General features: G+C 40.2%; 2 protein-coding genes across 5 annotated transcripts in view; one reads left to right on the top strand and one right to left on the bottom strand.

The window, feature by feature from the left end:
• The window catches only part of lhfpl7 (LHFPL tetraspan subfamily member 7), a 134,063-nt gene that overhangs the window by 111,652 nt on the left and 5,501 nt on the right, over positions 1-16,910 (top strand). The window contains exon 3 of one of the 2 annotated variants that reach the window (XR_004334575.1): positions 10,255-11,339. Coding sequence is in view for 1 of the 2 variants with exons in the window: in XM_032532972.1 (XP_032388863.1) it covers positions 10,255-10,481 (227 nt within the window). In the remaining variant the exon portion in view is untranslated. Of the gene's footprint in view, positions 1-10,254; positions 12,615-16,910 lie in introns of those variants that run through there. The other variant, XM_032532972.1, reaches the window with a different exon arrangement.
• The window catches only part of spata22 (spermatogenesis associated 22), a 4,240-nt gene continuing 111 nt past the window's right edge, over positions 12,782-16,910 (bottom strand). The window contains exons 1-8 of one of the 3 annotated variants that reach the window (XM_032532969.1): positions 16,721-16,910; positions 16,589-16,636; positions 15,761-15,898; positions 15,275-15,464; positions 14,529-14,898; positions 14,319-14,442; positions 14,136-14,233; positions 12,782-13,237 (exon numbers count right to left, since the gene is read on the bottom strand). The exon at positions 16,721-16,910 is cut by the window's right edge and continues 111 nt beyond it. In XM_032532969.1, coding sequence (XP_032388860.1) covers positions 13,046-13,237; positions 14,136-14,233; positions 14,319-14,442; positions 14,529-14,898; positions 15,275-15,464; positions 15,761-15,898; positions 16,589-16,628 — 1,152 coding nt within the window. In that variant the 5' untranslated portion in view covers positions 16,629-16,636; positions 16,721-16,910 and the 3' untranslated portion in view covers positions 12,782-13,045. Of the gene's footprint in view, positions 13,238-14,135; positions 14,234-14,318; positions 14,443-14,528; positions 14,899-15,274; positions 15,465-15,760; positions 15,899-16,588 lie in introns of all 3 variants that reach the window. The other 2 variants (XM_032532968.1, XM_032532970.1) reach the window with 2 other exon arrangements.

The following is a 16,910-nucleotide window of genomic DNA, read 5'->3' as shown; positions in this document are numbered from 1 at the left end:
CAAAATAAAACTTCTCCTTGACCTTAATCCTTTACAGAAACATTTATTAGGGAGTTGTGTTTTAGTTGCCGTTGGGTTTGTGATCACCTTAAGCCGAACGTTTCAAGAAATGTGGAGCTCCATTTGCATAATTTCCCAGAGGAGCGCGGAGCTTAATTATCAACATGGCCGTGTGCAGACTAGAGCACGGCTCATCACATTAGGATGGCGTCCCGGCTGACTACCTGGAGACTCATCGCTGGCACAGTTAAACTCCCAACAACTTCAAAACTTTCGAAATAATGGAGCAAACCCTACAACACATTTAGATACGTATCACCGGAGACTCTGGTGGACCAGATGCACACAGAGCTGCATGCTATTTTAACTTATTTTCATTTGAAGATGATGGATTTTTCACATAGAGCAATCCATTGTGTGTGTGTGTGTGTGGTCTTCTCAGGGATGCTACACATTGCTCTGCAATTCCTTTATCGTCATCTGTGGTTTAATGCACCGTAGTATCAGTGTTTGGGTATCCCTCTGCCTCCTTCTCCCTGCTGCTGGACTGGAGGTCGAGGGAAAAGTGTTTATTTACTGTATGACAGAGAAAAAGAAATTATCCACCCCCTATCTCAATTTGCCTGTAGATACAGCGGGGAAATGGAAATACTCCTAGTTTGCGGCCAGTGAAAAGGCAATTTCCTAAAGGCAAAGTACTGCTGTGCAGCACCCTTTGTTATGATTTCATTAGTGGACACTCAAATACACCGTGTGTATTTCCGCCGTATACACACAGTGATTAAATTATGCAATTTAGACCCTAATCTTTTGGATATACGTGTGAAACTGCTGTTGTGTTTTTGTGGCACTCTTTACCTGGACACTTGTATGTGTGTTAATACTATGTATGCGTTGATCTATGCGCCTAAATGTGACTATATATAATATTACAGTGAGTGTATGTGGGTCACATTGTATGTTCACTGCCCCAGGCATCATTTCCATCAGCTTACCTGATCACATCCGGGTTATTATTACATATATACATGGGACTAGACAGAGATCAGCTCACCTGGGCTATTCTGGTGATAAGATGATGATGAACATGGCGGAGGAAGACACCGTAGAAGTTCTTTGCTGTATAGCTTTGGGCCTGCATCTGTAATTTCTCAGCTCTTTGCAGCATATGTTTCCTGTCCTATGTTTCATCAACGACAAACATGGCCGGCAACACAAACACATGAGTGATGTCTCTGCAAATCAAGACTTATTAGACACATTGTGTTGTTTGTTGTTTTGCATTGGCCTACAACTTTACCTGACAGAAGGCAGGCAACATCCTTGGAAGAGAAGAAAAATGTGTTTTCTTCCCCACTGGCTTGCATGTTGATGTCTGTGCTATGCATGTAACGTGACATCCAACGAGTCTGTGGTAGTGTGAGGCCACAGTCTAATGCGTGTGCTCTTTCAGGTGTCTTTGAAGTAAATAGCAGATAATGGACCTGTTTAGACTGCAGCCACATGAGAAGTTGCTTTCAGGTGGAGGAATAGGCAGTGGGTGCTGGTGGCACAAAGGATAGAAGTAACACTCCCAAAGGTCCAGAGTGGTTCTGTACTTCCTTCTTTTGATGTTTTTTGTGTTTCCACGTCGGACTGCTCTGGTCCCGCCGGAGCTGGTAGTCTCCGTCCATCCGACGGTCTAACTGGCCTGGCGGTTGGAGATGATAAGCAGCACATTAATCAGTTCTAATATATTCTAGTTTTAAACGTATATTGCATAACCTGTCCTGTCTTATTTTTCAACGGAAGTGTCTTTCTCCTGCTGACTTCTCATTATAAAACCCTTTTAAGTGCCTGTCGTCTATATAAGATAATTGTACCGTGGTTTCCAACCTTTTATCCTTAAGGGACCCTTTTGGAGTAAACTGTGACATATTTTTGGGATAGTTCATATAATATTAAATGCACAACAATAACAGAGGTGCAAAACAACTGTTAAACTGTACGATTAACAAATACTGAACACAATAACTGCAGGGAGTTTATGTAAAACAAGCAATTTGGATGAATTTTTAAGCAGATTATTTCCTGTGAATATTGCATGAGAGATGAGATTTTCTGTTATTTGTAGGAACTTGTAATATAAATCTCTATGTATTATTATTTTTAGTTTTAACAATCATAATGTACATACTTTACTGGCTCCTTTTCTTGAAAAATTGCTGCATACTTTTCTAATAAAAGTAAATTACAAAGCTGTTTGGCAGAGGACAGTGATACAGAATGCATATAGCTTGTGTTTAGGTCTTAACCTGTTTATATTAACTTAAAAAAATTAAATAAATGAAATGCTGACCAACTGTATATTTAACGAAAAAGGTTGTCTCACACCCCTTAGTCTGGCATTGCTAGACCTTCCTCCACAGCGCCGCGGAGGAGGGTCTGGCTAGTCCACACAGCATTCTGGGATGGGAGAGAAACATACTCTGGTTATGGTTATTATTATGTTGGCATTTCTTGAAACCTATCACAATCATCTTGGGTGGTGCTAAGATCCAAACACAATGTGTACGTTCAAAGGTTGTTTTAGTCGTGATATAGAATACACACCCCTTAAAATCAAGAAGGCCTCGCAACCCCCCTGTGAAGCTCTGACGACCCCTGGGGTGGGTCCGGACCCCCAGGTTGGGAACCAGAGAGTTAGTAGATGCTACTGTTCAGCTGGAAATCTTCCAATACCATGTTGTTTAGACAGGGAGTCACTGAGTACAAGGCGACTGTACGCCAGATTTTACTGGGTATTTTACTGGGTGGTCATCGTCACAGCAGCCGTCTCTCTGTGTTGTTGACAATTCATTTTTTAATTTTTAATTTTATCAGTTTATTTGTCAGGGACAATTCCTATAGGCATTGTTACATCTAATCTTCACATTTGAGACACATCTTCCTGTGTCTCAAAGAATTGATTTCAAAGTACTCTTGCTAGTTTATAAATCCCTTAACGGTTTAGGTCCAAAATACATTTCTGATCTGCTACTACACTATGAACCACCCAGACCTCTCAGGTCATCTGGGACAGTTCTCTTTCTGTCCCCAGAGTCAGAACTAAACAGGGTGAAGCAGCTTTTAGTTTCTATGCTCCTCATATCTGTAAACTCCCAAAAACCTGCAGATCCGCTGCTACTCTCAGTTCTTTTAAATCAAGGCTGAAGACCTTTCTTTTTGATGCTGCCTTTCTTTAAATGACTGCTCATTTCTTTAAATTTCTTATGCTGCACTGTAACTTTTATTCTTGTGTTTTATGTGTCTATTTTTTAACTGTCTATTCATGTGTTTTACCGGTTTTTAATGCTTATGATTTTTAACTGTTTGTACTTGTGTTTTATCTGTTTAACTGATTTTTTGTAAAGCACTTTGAATTGCCCTGTTGCTGAAATGTGCTCTACAAATAAAGCTGCCTTGCCTTGCCTTGCCTTGCCTTGCCTAATGTGAAGTGCAAACGATGCGACTTATACTGTATATGACTTAGCCATAGGCTAATTGACAGCCCTTGTCCCTGGTTAGGCTTTTAGAAATGACACACATGCAAAACACTATAAAATAGAAATAAAAACTAACAATTGAAGCAGAAAAACAGGCAATTACAGATGCAGAAAAAGTAAAGAATACATACAGTGCAGCCACATACAGTGCATGCATAAAAGATGAACGTTACAGCAGATTAAGGGCAGCAACCTAGATTAAACTCATCAGTACACTTAATATATGTCTATGTGTTTGCCAGAGGGAGAAGACACTTACAGACAACACCAACAAAACATGAATTAAAGAGCGCTACATCTACAGCTGAAGAGCCACCCAGTTCCTATTGAGTTGAATTCACCCCCCCCCCCCCCCCCCCCCCCCCCAATCGCTAACAGAGTTATGACAGCCAGCACACAGTGGCGATAGAGTCTGATCCAAAGGCAGAGGTCTTGGCATCGTTATAAAAGGGGCCTCCAAGCTCACAGAATTGAATTTCTTATTAGTATATCTTAAGTAGAATGAAATTGAGGAATTCTATATTACATACAGGGTGTGTGAATGTCTGCGACCAGAGTATATTGGATTTCTAACAAGAGTTACCAGATTTCTACAGCTGAACTCAGGCATTCCCGTTGAAATGTGACACATGAGTGAACCTGTGATTGGGGCGATTCTAGGTTTGGGTAATAATCTAAGCCACTGAGTTCTGTGTAAGAGTGATAGAATTGATTCAGTGTCACGCTTGGACGTCAGGTTATCACACACCTTCCTGCCCCACAAACCCATTCAATCTCTTTCTCTCATTCCCACTGCTGTGAACCTGTGTCTCTGGGAGCAGCTTTCCACTTTTTTAGCTACACCACCGAGAAAGAGATTTAAAGTTTATTTAGCCGTGTCTTTCTTTATATTGTAGTACAATGCTTTTTCTTCAGTTTTATTTAATTTTGCTTCTTGTTGCAAAAAAACCTTTACACAAAGACAGAGAAGCAAGCCCATGAAGGTAGTGCTATTCATTAGGGTGCATAAAGGCTTCCACAGCCTTGCAGCTACTTGAAAACAGGCAGAATGATGAACAATGAAAAATCTGTGCTCATGGCTGTTTTGCCTTTCCAAATCAATATTTCACTCCCTCAGTCTGAAGTCTGTGAGCACTTCAAAGCTGCTGAAGTGTGCATTCACACAAGTTGTCAGGAAAAAGAAATACAGCAAGTAACCCAAGGATTTTTTTTATCCTAGATTAACAGACTGTTAGTGTTGTGAATGGAAATGAAATTTAAGAAACATAAAAAACAACTATTGGTTGTCAGTTTTGCTTATAAGCAACCGCTCAGATTCCGAGATGTTAAATCCTAATCCCCTCCTTTGGCGCTGTGTGTTTAGTTTACAATGAAACTGGGACACATTAGTGCCCAGCTAACTTCTCTCCATTATTCACCGTCTCATCATCTCGGAGCCATTATGATAGCCTTGTGTATTCAGCGGTGCTCATGTGATCGGGATTGACATGTTCTCTCCACATCTCTTTTTTTATTCCTCTCTGTGGAGAAAGGACTGGACTTTTCTCCCTGTCTTTAGTTCTTACAAATGCAGACGGTTATTTGGGGGTTGGAAGGTTAGTAAGGCGGCAACTAACGATTATTTTCATCGTTGATTAATCTGACGATTATTTTCTCGATTAATCAATTAGTTGTTTGGTCTAATGTCAGAAAAGATTGAACAATGTTTATCAATGTTGTACAAAGCCCAAGATGACATTCTCAAATGTCTTGAACTCAAAGATATTCAGTTTACTGTCATCAGAGTGAAGAAACTAGAAAATATTTACATCAAGGAACTTAGAATCAGAGATGAATTTAATGCTGAAGTTGACAACTAATCGATTAATCAATTAATCTTTGCAGCTCTAACGGTTAGTAAACTGTCTGCTACTTGGGTCTATTAGGGGGTAATTGATGAAAACCCTTGTAGCTTGTTACTGCCTGGTGGCTAATGTGGACAGCTCTTTAAAACCTGTAAGGGGCTTTACAGAAATTACTGGGGAGTTAAAGCCCATGTTGCAAGTTAACCACGACTGTTGATTATTGGGTACAAAAAGCACTCAAGATATGTATATCATTTTAAAAAATGTCTCCAAATAGTTTTAAAAGTTAGTTTTTGGTCATTTTTGGTATTCGCGGGTTTATGGAGTCAATTCGGCGATGACGTCACTCAAGGGAGTTAAGTCTCAGCCTGGCACTAGAACTACGGTGACTGACTGGGATGAGGAAGAGGAGGAAAGGCCAGCAGCCGAATAATTACCAACCTGACAGACGTGAGAGGGCAAATGAGGAATTGTCAAGATTGTGGGGAAGTCTCCTTCATTTATCTCCTTCATTTAGCAACTCAGCAGTGCATACAACAACTTTACTTTTTACTGTCAGTGAACAGCACCGAGTGGACGTCAACGTTTTTTCTCGATCTAGTGACAGGGATCATGTCGTTAGCTCAGATAAGTACTGGTACACTTATCTAGATATAGGAATAGAAGGCATCCCCGAGTGTTATTTCTAAGTGTTTACCTCTTCCTCCGGTGAAAACGTCTCGCTGTTTGGCCGGTGCTTGTGTGTGTGTGGCGGCGAAGCTGCGGTGGAGAGCGGGTGCTGTAGGCGAGTGAGCCTCCGGTCGGGAAGCTCATACCGCTCACACTCGGGCTACTCTTCATTTACCTTTAACGTCATAAATGAAAATAATGTCCAGGATCTCAGGGGAAAGAAACGATATGCGTGTCTCCATTTCAAACATCACTGCAGGTTGATTGTGGGCGACAACGCTGTCGTGGTTAGCTTGCTGAAACTCTACTGCCGAAGTTGCTGGCTACACAACGTTAATCCGCTAGCATCCGTACAGGCTAACTATAGCCAGTTAGCTTTGTGTGTAACGTAACAAAAACCCACCCATCTCGTAGGAGCGATGTTACTATTCCATTCAATACAATTATGGTACAAAAGGTGCACTAATGCAGCATGTATGATGTTGACAACATGGACGCATATATAGGCAACACCAAAGGATAGTCGTAATATTTACCTAGCAGGCTAGGCTAACGCTGTTTTGCTAACGTCCGGCGGCGTAGCGTTAGCTAGCTCTAAACTTGTGAAAAGCCGAAAAACATCCCCCGTTTCACGCTTCAAGCTGTGTTTCACTTTCAGATCTTTGAATTCTTGGTTACGTCCGTCGTTAAAAAATCGGCCCGCCTAACACGGACAAATTGTACCGACCTTCCTACCTAACCTACAGCTAGCTAGCTCGCAAGCTATACCGGTATGCTATCTATAGCTATCTATCTCTCTCTCTTTAAATATATCTATCAATACTGTCTATATGTCTAGCTATATATATAGGCTATCTATGTATATGTATGTATTATCTATAATCTGTTGCTGAACACTCTTTCTTACACTGTTGTCTTCTATCTCTCTCGTAACTCTCAATGGTCTCTCTAAGCTGGCTGGCCTATCGTCTCCCTTGTGTGACGTCATGCAATGCATTGTGGGAGAAAAGCAAACCACTGTAAAATATGACCTACTTTTTCCTGTTATTTTATGTTATGTGATACTTTTCAATATCATATACAGTGGATAACAGTTTGAATGTTTATTACTAGCAATCAATAAGTGCAAATTTGTTGGAAAATTAAACCTGCAACATGGGCTTTAAATCCTATTTTTCCCTCCCCAACATTATTTATTTTAAAAAGAATGATGTAAGGATCGGAGCAAAAGATATCTTTGTTGTGTAACTTTTAGATTCACTTTACAATAAAATCCAGAAGAAAAAAAGTTTATGGTCTACCCCTGGCCTTCCCAGAAATGTAGACTAACTTCCCTTCAGCAAAAATAAAAGATATATAATTCTACCAATACCCTAACCCCCCCCCCCCCCCCCCCCCCCCCCCCCCCCCCTAATAATTTCCACACATACCTAAGAAATGTGAGTCTTTCCAACTTGACCAGTGCTGTCTCTGTTTTAAACTCAATCTTGATTTTTTTAAAGTTGCTTTTTGTTATTCATAACAATAATAAGGCAACTGTTGTCACTGCTTTCTTTCTCATCTTCGCCCATGATGTGAACAACACCGAGGTATTTAGTTATGGGAGTCCACATGCACATTGCTCTCCTGGCTACACAAGTAATGAACACTTAAACTTCAGCCTCCCTGCATAGCATCTTGGTGTCATGTCAGCCTCTTTCATCACACTGCCCATTCCTCATAGGATTAGATTACTGGGCCATTTAAGACCCTGATGAAATAAGGTTGATCCAACCTGCAGTGGAACCTAGAATGCTGTTTCAACCACCTTTTATTTTAAGGTTTGTCAGAAAATGTAGACTTCATTGTTCTGCAGTATGCATCCTGTACAGTATGCAATACATGCAGTCTGGCATTTTGGACATTAAAAGCACTTTAGTATTGCACTCCTACAATTTTGATATACTGACAAAGGATTTTTCTATTCCACACGTCCGTGTTCTTTGTCAAAATCTCGACTGCCAACAGTTTGGTCGGAGATTCAAGTGTGTTATACTTGTAGTGGCTAATGTAGCCTTTAGCTGCTTGCCTCAGGCAGAGATAAGAAGCGGGCTACAGAGGTCTGGTAACATAATTTCTTAACTCCACACCCCCAGATGATGTTTTTCCCATTTTCAAACATTTAGTTTTCAACCCCATCCGACATTGACTCAATTGACGTCATTTCATGCAGCTCCCTCTGGAGCCACAAAAGGCTGTATACAACAGTAGTACACCCCGAGACCTGTAAACACTCTTTGAATGAGTAAGAACGCTTTGGTTTGGTTTTATCCCTCTCAGATCTAAAAGGATGAAATTGATCCATTTTGAGTTTGCCTCCGATTTGCGGTTGATTTTACTGTTTTTCGACAGTCCTCTTCTCATTAAAGGCTTGAAGAATACAGTCAGCCTGAGCTGCAGCTTATCTGATCCAGACCGCCGCCCTGCATACTCCTGCTCTGATTGATCAAATCCAGCCTTCACCCTGCTTACACCTGTTAAAGACTGCGGCCTTGAGATCCTTTCTGTATTGATTCTGTGAGGATTATGCTGTGTTGTTCATCATCTATCCATTCTACTTTTGTTTCCAAGTTTGCTTTAGATGCCATCACTTCAGAGTAGCAGGGTAGTGGCTTTGGGTTGCGTGAGCACGCCTGTGCCTTTGTGTTTCTTCCACAAAAGCCAATGATGGTTTGATAAAGAAGGTCATTAAAGTGTCGTTAGGCAGTGAGCTTTGTGGCGCTGGGCCCCTGCAGATAAAACCTGGGGCAACTCTGAGAGCTGGGAGGGCTGGGTACAGGGTTGGGATACGCAAGGCTGACAGGCCGACCCTTAATGAACTCCACAGAGAGTCACTACGGCAGGCTGGACAAATTACACAACACATGCCTCTCCTTCACCCATTCAGACCTCTTTCTTTATCCCTATCATCCCTTTCCTCCTCCTAACAGTCAATCCCTGTGACCCCAGTGTGCAACGAGAACATCATTGAAAGCTTCCTACCTCCCCATCCCTGTTCTACCAGCACGCTCCTTCACTGCCCACACAAACCCTCAATTTGATACTATGTAGCCATTGCAGAGTAGCTCTCATGTGAGCATTGTTTCCCACTGACTGCAAAGCTGCTTCCCTTGAAAGTAAGGAAAACTGACATCTCCTGGAATCAATAGAGCGCAACAAAAGATGTTTGTTGTGTTTTCTAGAGAGCTACTCACTATCACAAGTTCAAGCTTTTCCAGTAACCCCAGCTCACCAAAGCTAAAACAACTGTGACACCTGGCAATGTAATGGGAATCCAGCCAGCACTCAGAATGACTAAGAGCAGCAATGATAGCCTGTAGCGCAGTCAATGCCTGCGTGGTAGCACGGGCTGGAAGACTTGACTCAATTTGTAAAAGTGAGACGCTCTACGGGTGCATGGGTGCTGAGGATAGGGCAGGAGAAAGGTGATCGCAGCAGCAGTACACAAAGCCCCGGAGTTTTAAAATGATGAGTGCAAATGGATTTAAGGAGACAAATAATTTTGCATTAGTTTCTGTCAATTACAGTTCGTCAAAGCTTTTGTTGTTCAATACATTAAAAGCTCTTTTTGGCCACTGTTGGACTTAAACTATAGGTCATGATTTATTTTTACATGTAGACACGTCAACAAATCAAGTGTAAGCGCAAATGGAGGTACTTCAGCACTAATTAAGTATCTAAATTGCACACTTAACTCTCACTGAGACTGTAGGTGTTTCTGCCAAACCTCTACTGCCACCAAGTGGCTCTCAGTTGACACACCAGTAGAGCATACAACTCTTGAATATGTGTTTTATTTGAGTGAACCAACCCTTTAAAATAGTTGTTAATACTTTTCTCATGGTGGATCCTTTTCCTTTTCATCTATGAAAAATTAAACATGCTAGCAGTTTCTCTCTATCTGTCCTCCTTCTTCTTCTTTGCATTCTGCATTAAACCCTTTCAGCCACCTTTCTCTTTTTACTAAACAGCTATTTTGTATATATTTATTTCTGTATTTATTGTTTCTTATTACTGTTTAATATGTTTGTTTGTGTATGTACTGTATGCACCTATCACCAAGGCATATTCCTTGTAGGGTAATTACTGCAGCACTATTCAATTCAGTTTTATTAATATAGCGCCAAATCACAACAACGGTTATTTCACAGCGCTTTTCCACTCTGTCTTCTCTGCAGTGTTCATCATGGCTGCTGGACTGCTGGTCTACCCCTTTGGCCTAAACTCCTCACTGGTCAGGTCCTTCTGCGGGGACTCCGACATCTACTACGCTGGCGAGTGCCAGATTGGCTGGGGCTACATGCTGGCTATTGTCGGAGTTATGCTCACCGTCTTCTTGCCCTTTTTTGCCAAATATGCACCGAAGGAGCAGCTGTCCCCTACCCCACTACCCACACTGTTATAGGGCATTGATATGATGTCTTGTTTTCCCCCTCGTGACCACTCTCTCTAACCTGGGCTGGATGTCATGGAGAGACACCTGCATCCCGTTTTTAAAGGTGATGCTGTTTTGGACAGCGATAGCAACCGTGATTACTGAAGCTGACAACAAACACTGTCTTCCTGCATCTGTTGTGTGACTATTTCCAATTCAATTCATATAGATGGAATGTTTTCCATCTATATGATCCTCATAAGTTTTACTGCAGTTTTGACTTAACTGTTTTCTTGTCAGTTCTGCAAACGATGCAGTCAGAAGATGCAAGGACCTCATTTCACAGGATTTAAGCAAACATGACCACAAACATAACAAGTACACACTACACATTTAAGTGTTTTTTCCCCCTTCTTTTCTTTTGTGGGTAACAAGTCAACATATGTAACATTCCAAAACAGACTAGAGGCTGGCTGCATAAAGAGAGTGGAAGCATGATGTTATGTGGCAGTGCGACCCGTCCAATCCAATGTTTCAATAAGAGGTTTTGAAGAACATTCGACTCAACGAGAGAGACGCTTTGAACTGTCGAAGACTGAAAATATGAATGTGCTTATTGTGCTAAAGCGTATGGACTGTACAGTACATATGGTCTGGATATAACAGAGCTGATGTTTAAGGTTCAAAAATACCCCATCGAAGAGAGAAATCTGACGCTTTTGAAGGATTTTTGCTCTTCAGATGTTGTCTGCCAGTCTTTTGACCAGGCAGTGAACAGCATTGGGAGTCAAGGAGATGTTTTAGCTTTTTAAAGACAGTGGATTTACTAACTGCCTCAAAGAAACGGACTACGGACACAGCATCAGACCTGCCGAGAGGAAAAATGAAGTGAATCATAATATTAAGTAGTGGTTTCAGAGTAAAATTGTTATGTTGGGATACTGCATCCTTTTGTTAACCTTCTCCCCTGAACTGTTTATGTAATGTAACTAGCTTGTCAAACATGAGCAATTGTTTTCTGTCTACAACACACAATACTAAACACTCTAATTCAGGAAAAAATGATTGCAAAAGGCAGGGAGATGTAGGAATTTTGTCAAAATGCACGATGAGATGGGCTTTGTTAATGGTAGAACAAATGATCTAGATTTTAAATGTGATCTGACCAACTTGTGCCTTTTAACATAACCAAGACAATACAATTCTTTTTCTGCTGAATAACTGTGGATCCTGTTGTGTGATGTGTTTGTTTTCTCTTCTCTTATACTTTTTCTCTCTGACATGTTAAGTCTTTCTCCTGTACTTGATGCAGTATGATCTCATTAACATGAGAAAATAAAAAAAATGTCTTCTAAACCTTAGAGGTAATGGCAGAGAGAAGGGAAGGAAAAAAAGGAAACCAGTGTACTTCTGTTCAGTTACACCCTGAGACATTTTTGCCAATTATTTAGAAGAAGGTAAATCACTTGAATTGCTATATTAAAAGGTTGTGACATGCAGTTAACGGATAACAGATTAATTCCTGGCATCTTTGTCTTTTGTGATTTAGAAATTGAGTGGTAGAGAAGGGAGCTGTACAAATTGAACTTCGCCTTTGGTTATCTGCGCTGAGCTGACACATTATTCACTATGTGTAAAACGTGGCTTAAATTAATAAGCTCCTCAAGTAAGCTAATGCATTTCTGTGTTTACGTCGATCCACTTCTCCTTTTAAGATGCTGGCACCATTCGTCAAGGACAAAATGTCTACGTCTCCACTCACTCTCCCTGTACACTGCCAATTTTATCAAGCTAAGACTCCCTTTTCTAGTAGGTGTTTATGTGTGTGTTGGTGTTAAATACTGGGTCAGATTTTACTAGTGGGTTAATCTTTAAATATTTCCCAAATTTTGGTTCCCATAATGACATGTCCGGACATTAAGAAAATTACTGTGATTATGTTGCTATATTTGAAAGAAGGTCAGGAGAGAAATGTTGGTACTGTATTGGACCTCATACTGTGCTTGACTGTGGGAACGACTGGCGTGACTGCACTGGACTTATTCCCCTATTTGTTGAACCATTGTATGTAAAGTCTCAGCACTGGTGGAAGTGTTTTGGTAGAGTAGAATTATTGTTTTGTTCATTGTGATGTTTGACTGTAAATAAACTAACTGTCCTTGATATCACGTTATTCTTAACTGCCCCGCTTTTCAAAGATATATTTTGAGATATTACCTCATCGTGTTTGCTTTAACTGAATTAACCTCTAAACAATGTTTGCTGTTCTGTGAATTTTCTTTGTAATAAAAATATTTCAGAACTTACAACAACAGAGGCTTTACTGTCCGTTAAACGAAACAACTCTTTATATATTTTATTCACAAGTCAATACAAAAACAGATTCGCCAGAACACGCAAGTGAATTCAGTTGTTAAAGTTCAGCACAACATCGTAACTGTGGCCTTTACAGGTCAAAACATGTTTACAAAAGAAAAAAGAAACTTCTACCCATGAGAGGACTGATCTATAGCACTAAGCTCATGCACCTTCATTAAATACTGGTATACTTCCGATTCATCTTGTATGGCTGTTGATACATACAGTTTTGATGCTCAGACTTCACTGAGTGATTTGACCAGCGCCCTCATTTCTGCATCGCAGGCTTTGATGGCCTCCTGAGCGTTCCTTTGCTCCGAGGGCAGGCCGGGTCTGACGGACACACACATCAGGACATCTCTACTGCGGTCATAGTTTCCCACACAGCGATGAACTTGACCCCGGATGAGACGGGGCAGTTCCTGTTCCTGTTGGACAAGAGGCAGATTAAGTCAGATTTCAGTGTTATTTTATGTTTATACTTTCCATTATTATAAATGGCAGTTTCTGGTCACCGCTCGATACAAAGATACATGCTTGGCACCGGAAAACTTTAAAGAGGTTGAGGAGCAGGTTGATATGCAGGAATGAGAGCAAAAAAGGTTGCATTTATTAACAAATCCATTAATGAGACTGAGGGAAAATGGACCCTGGGAAATTAGACAAAAATAACATTAAAACTTTAGAAAGCTGCAGCCTCACAGCAAGCTGCCACCAGATTGAATAGCTGATAACCACATAACATCACATGCAGAAAAAACAAGAGAAAAAACAACCATACATACAATAGGGTGCACCCTTTTTTTTAGCTGATCATAACACTGAAACAAAAACTAAAACACACATATATACACACTAAAACTAATTAAACAATATTGTGTTAGGTATATCACCTGATTGATTATTTATCAGATTAACTGAAACACTGCACTGTAATAAATCATTTAACAGAGTCACGGTAATGTTGGGAAACAGTGAAAAGCCAGTATCAACAATATTCAGTAATTATTTAGTAATGTTTGAGTTTGATTAGATGTGAAAGCCTCTAAAATTAAACTAAGGATAATGATGATAGCAACATATTCATACATTTACACTAACAGGTTTACTTGTACAGGAAATATACAGTATAACCAAAGTGAATCATAATTATCATACTAAACGTGGATGACATCCAAGTCATTTTTAATAAAAAGTAATTTTATCTGACTGAAGCTGAGGAGACATAGGGCAAGTTATTGTGAGCAAATTTACATTGTTCTCTGATAAACCCAAGACACATTTATTCAATTCATTTCTTAAGGGAAAGCTTTTTCCACAACTCACATTTTCATAGAAGACACACGGCACTACCTCCTTCCCGTCTCTCATGAGGAAGTTTTTGGCTCCGTGGTGACCCAGTGTGACCGCAGAGTCAAGAGTAGCTGAGGGAGGAGCACAGTCTGTCAGTTTAATGATGTTTAAAACAGCATACACAGCACTGACAACAGCAACTCCCAGTCAACTGACCAAATATCTCAAATAAGTATGGGACTTTGTCTTTAAACTGGCTCCAGTGTCTCATGCCATCAATAACGGATGTCAGGATCCTCAGTGAGTTTTCAATGGCTGGCTTCCTTGGAAATGTGTCCTGCTAAGCACACATACAAATACTGCAGTGATCACAACAACAACAAATAATCTTTGTATATTATATATATTTTTCACATAGCTTTCTACCTGAGTTTTAGTTTGTCGAGCAGTCCTAGGTTGATTTGTGCTCTTGTTTCCCACAATGGGGGATTTCTGTGGCCCAAAGCTGTTAGTAAACTTCCAGGAGTTTTTCTGTGGCTGCGCTGCAGGAGCAGAGGGCCTGCTGGGTGCTGGGACAGGAGCTGGCAGAGGTCTGGGCTGATGGGAATACTGATGGGTGGGATTGGGCGGTCTGTAAGAGGACTGCTGACCCATCTGAGAAAACCCAGTATGGGGCATTGGCTTGATTTGTGCACTCTCACTGATATTGGGAGCTTGATATGTGCTCTGTCTGGACTTAACACCGGGGCTGAAATCCTGTTGTCTCATTGGGTTGCTGGCCGGTCCCATCTTAGAGCTGAAAATTAAAATACATAAACCTATTTTCAAATACCGGGATCTCAAATTGAAACCAAGCACACAATAAACACATTCAACTTTTTTCTTTTGTCTTTGGCTTTTGGTCTGTGTTTTTCATATGTTGTCTCTGCCAGGTACACTGTATTTAGTATACAACTATGTTCTATGAACATAGTTGTATACTATACTATTACTACTACTATTCTATGAACATAGTTGTGTTGATGAACATGAACATAGCTATGATATTTCTGTAAAGATGTTTGTATGGTTATATAATATAAAAATATGAAAGAAATGGTCCAGTTTAAATAGCTTGATGGTGATTTGGGGGTTTACAATTAGCATTTTTCATTGTTGTGAATGAAACATACCTTGTACCTCCAAATTTGTATGGATGTTTTATGGGTGTTAAGGTTTTCATTGCAGGGGCAGGTCCAGGAGAAGGTCTGATGCTGCCATATTGCTGGGGTGGAGTAGACTGTGGGATGGCCTGCCTGTTCCACTGGTGGCTTAGTGGAGCACCAGAGGACGGACCTGAGGCCTGGTAACATCCATAGGTACCTGAGGAAAGGTACATTATTAGAAGAAAATCTTATGGCAGCCTCCTCTGTCTGTAGCTGTCTATCTTAATTCATGGGGAGACATTTTACAATATTGTCCATTTTTAATGTAAAATGTTCTCAACTGTGTGATTCAGCAAAATATGGTGATTTAAAAAAAGACATTAAATTAGATATTAAGCAAGACTCAAGAGCAACAATTGCCTTTCTAAAATATACATTTCATGATTTTCTTTGGGTATACTGCCACCTATTGACTGAAATCCGGTAGAAGCTCAAAGAGTCTGAATGCTTCACCTGATGTGCTGTGAGATGTAGCTGAGCTGCTGCTGGCCATGTATTCACTGTGGGAGAAGAATTCATTCTCCGAGGGAGCAGATGTCAAAGGAACTCGGTTTCTTTTCTTCTGGTTAAAGAGCGGCACAGACATGCAGCCTGATGGACACAGCAGAGAAAACATATGTGAGTTGAAGTATTATCAAACAAATCAAATGTTACTAGAACAAGCAGAACATATTTATAATTGTATTATGTTATCTAACATTAGATTGCAAGACACTAATCACTGACACTGGAAACCTAACTACGCCTCTGTCTTCCCACAATTTTGTTGAGGCTTGTTTATCAATGTTTTTAACTTTTTCTTACGTTTTTGTCCCATTTTCCAACACTATTGACACTTTTTTCGACGTTTGTCACTTTTTTGACGTTTTCAACACTACGTCAAACTAACTTATTAACTTTAGTTTTACAGTTATTTTTGGAATTTATGGTCAATAATGTATAGCTACCAGTTGTAACTTTCTTTTACAAGCCCAAATTATTTTCTATGAACATTAATTAATTACTAACAGACAGAATATGTCAACTTTTACTCAATACTATTTCAAAACCACTTCAATTGTTTTTATCCAAATGCTATAAAATGGAATAAGACGCCCCAAAATTAATGAAAGTAGAGATTTGTACTTGCCAAAGAGCGTTGTATGGAATTAATCATGTTATTTTAGGGAATTAAAAAGAACACTGATATAGGAAAACGGGTCAATTTGACCCGAGGACAACATGAGGGTTAACTAACTATAGTGTGTGTACTAGCTATAACGTTACATTTCTTTTACAAACCTGCTGTTGGCCTGGTTGGCTGGTTTTCCTGTCTCCACATTGTGATGGCTTGGAAAAAACGTTATGTTATTGACCTTAGCTCTTACGTTACAGGAAGAGACGCACCAAATAACAAAAATTTATGAAAAAGACCTTTAAACCGATGTCCTGGTTGGTGTTTTCCCCCACTTGGCTGTGAAAAAAGTTAGCTAGCTAGTTAAATTAGCTAGCTAGCTTAGGTTAGCTTAACGTTAGCTAAAAAGTTAATAACTGTTTAGACAGCTCATGTAGCTAGCTAGGTGGCATTACAGCTGTAATGTATAGCTACCAGTTGTAACTTTCT

Source organism: Etheostoma spectabile, chromosome 13 (genome assembly GCF_008692095.1).
Source record: "Etheostoma spectabile isolate EspeVRDwgs_2016 chromosome 13, UIUC_Espe_1.0, whole genome shotgun sequence".
In the NCBI taxonomy this organism is placed as follows: domain Eukaryota; kingdom Metazoa; phylum Chordata; class Actinopteri; order Perciformes; family Percidae; genus Etheostoma; species Etheostoma spectabile.
The sequence above is the reverse complement of the archived record's forward strand: the minus strand, read 5'-3'. Positions and strand labels throughout refer to the sequence as shown.